This window comes from Mastomys coucha, unplaced genomic scaffold, assembly GCF_008632895.1.
Source record: "Mastomys coucha isolate ucsf_1 unplaced genomic scaffold, UCSF_Mcou_1 pScaffold3, whole genome shotgun sequence".
NCBI classification, from domain to species: Eukaryota; Metazoa; Chordata; class Mammalia; order Rodentia; family Muridae; genus Mastomys; species Mastomys coucha.
This window is the reverse complement of record NW_022196909.1, coordinates 15,340,684-15,342,336: the sequence shown is the minus strand read 5'-3', so window position 1 is coordinate 15,342,336 and position 1,653 is coordinate 15,340,684. Positions and strand designations below refer to the sequence as shown.

Here is a 1,653-nt window from a genome sequence, read left to right as displayed (position 1 = left end):
GGAAAACTAAAAATTTGTATTGTTGACCAAGAGTCTCTCTGCTATTCACAGGCTGGATAGCATCAAGCATATCCAGCAATACATTTCTCTCTGTGTTTCATGTTATTACTACTTTATAGTAAAAATTAAATCATTTTGTAATATCTAAAAAACAAATAATCACCTCACTATGTATGTACTGTGGCTGTGACTTCACAGTTTGAGGTATGAAAGAAAAAGGTATAAAAGAAAAAATGGTGGCTGGTTTGACCTGCCAATTTGACAGCCAAGAATAATCTGCTAAACGAATCTCAGTGCGTGGTTGTCTAGATTAGGTTGGACTATGGACCTGCCTAGAAGGATTATCTTGATTATCATAGTTGAGATGGAAAGGTCCACCCATAGTGGCACCATTTCCTAGGTAGGGGATTCTGAGTTGTCTGAGAGAGAGAAGGTGAGTTGAGTATTGACCTGCATACATTAACTAACTGATTTTTGCTATTGACTGTGGGTATGATGTGACTAACTGCTTCTAGTTGCTATCACTTTGGCTTCCACAAAACACTGGGCTACGTAGTAGTCAAGTTAATCTTTTTTTTTCTTTTTACTTTACGAGCCAGATATATTTTTAAAAGATTGTGTTTACAATAAGTAAATTATGTAGTGAAGAAACATCAAAATAAAATTGAGTAAAAAGGCACATTTGAAAAGTTTAAGAGTCCCAAGAGTCCCTTGTTTGTTCTACTAGCACAGGGGGAAAGGGAAACAGATATATTACAATTATGTTCTCAGGGGGAAGGTTTCTGTCAGTGGAAGTGATTAACACTGGCTTGTTTTCTCCCCTTTCTGGGGCAGTCTTTTCCTTCCTTGGCTTCGGAGAGACGAGTTAATCTTCTGCCATGTAGAGGCAGAGAGAGAGAGAGAGAGAGAGAGAGAGAGAGAGAGAGAGAGAGAGAGAGAGAGAGAGAGAGAGAGAGAGAGAGAGAGAGAGAGAGAGAGAGAGAGAGGAGAGAGAGAGACGGGGGAGAGAGGAGATACATCAGAGCTACAGCCAGGGCTGAAATGGCTGGGATTACCCAGTTGGTACACCAGCTGGAATTAGACTCGACAGTATCCGAAGGCTTGGCTATCTTTGATCTGTCATTTGGATGGAGTTCCCCAATGATGCATGTTTTGGACAGTTCTCGTGCATCCGTAGAGTGCCCGACATCCTCAAAGTTCTCAGTAACATCACCCCCAGCTTGTTCTCTTAGGACCTCTTCCCCGCCAGGATGCTCTTCGAGAAACTTGGTCAGATCGTACACCTTATGATGCAGGATCACCCAGGTGCTCTTGCTGTCTTTGTGCTTCTGAATCTCTTCCAGGGTGTAGTATTTCACATCCTTGTCTGACTGCCCGGCCATCTCAGAAAGGTGAGCCTTCCAGGCCCTGCAACACAGCCATGCAGGGTAGTGCTATAATCAGTTCTGAGAACCTCCGCCTGGGGCATTCCCAGCCCCACCGGGCCCTTTTTTTTTTAATTCTCTCTCTCTCTCTCTCTCTCTCTCTCTCTCTCTCTCTCTCCCATCTGTCTCTTCCTGCAGGTTACCTTGAATATAGTGTTTTATAACTACAGAAACTAACTAATACAGACTATAACCTGGAACTGGGAACCAAATAAACCCTTCTCCCTTA

At 42.9% G+C, this 1,653-nt stretch overlaps 1 protein-coding gene across 1 annotated transcript; it reads right to left on the bottom strand.

Moving 5' to 3' along the window:
• Nucleotides 1-865: 865 nt before the first annotated feature.
• On the bottom strand, nucleotides 866-1,394 carry LOC116075080 (cytochrome b5-like). Its single transcript, XM_031348050.1, has 2 exons — nucleotides 1,013-1,394; nucleotides 866-888 (listed from the first exon to the last, which is right to left on the bottom strand). The coding sequence occupies exons 1-2, from the start codon at nucleotides 1,380-1,382 to the stop codon at nucleotides 866-868; spliced, it is 393 nt and encodes a 130-aa protein (XP_031203910.1). The 5' UTR covers nucleotides 1,383-1,394.
• Nucleotides 1,395-1,653: the final 259 nt, after the last annotated feature.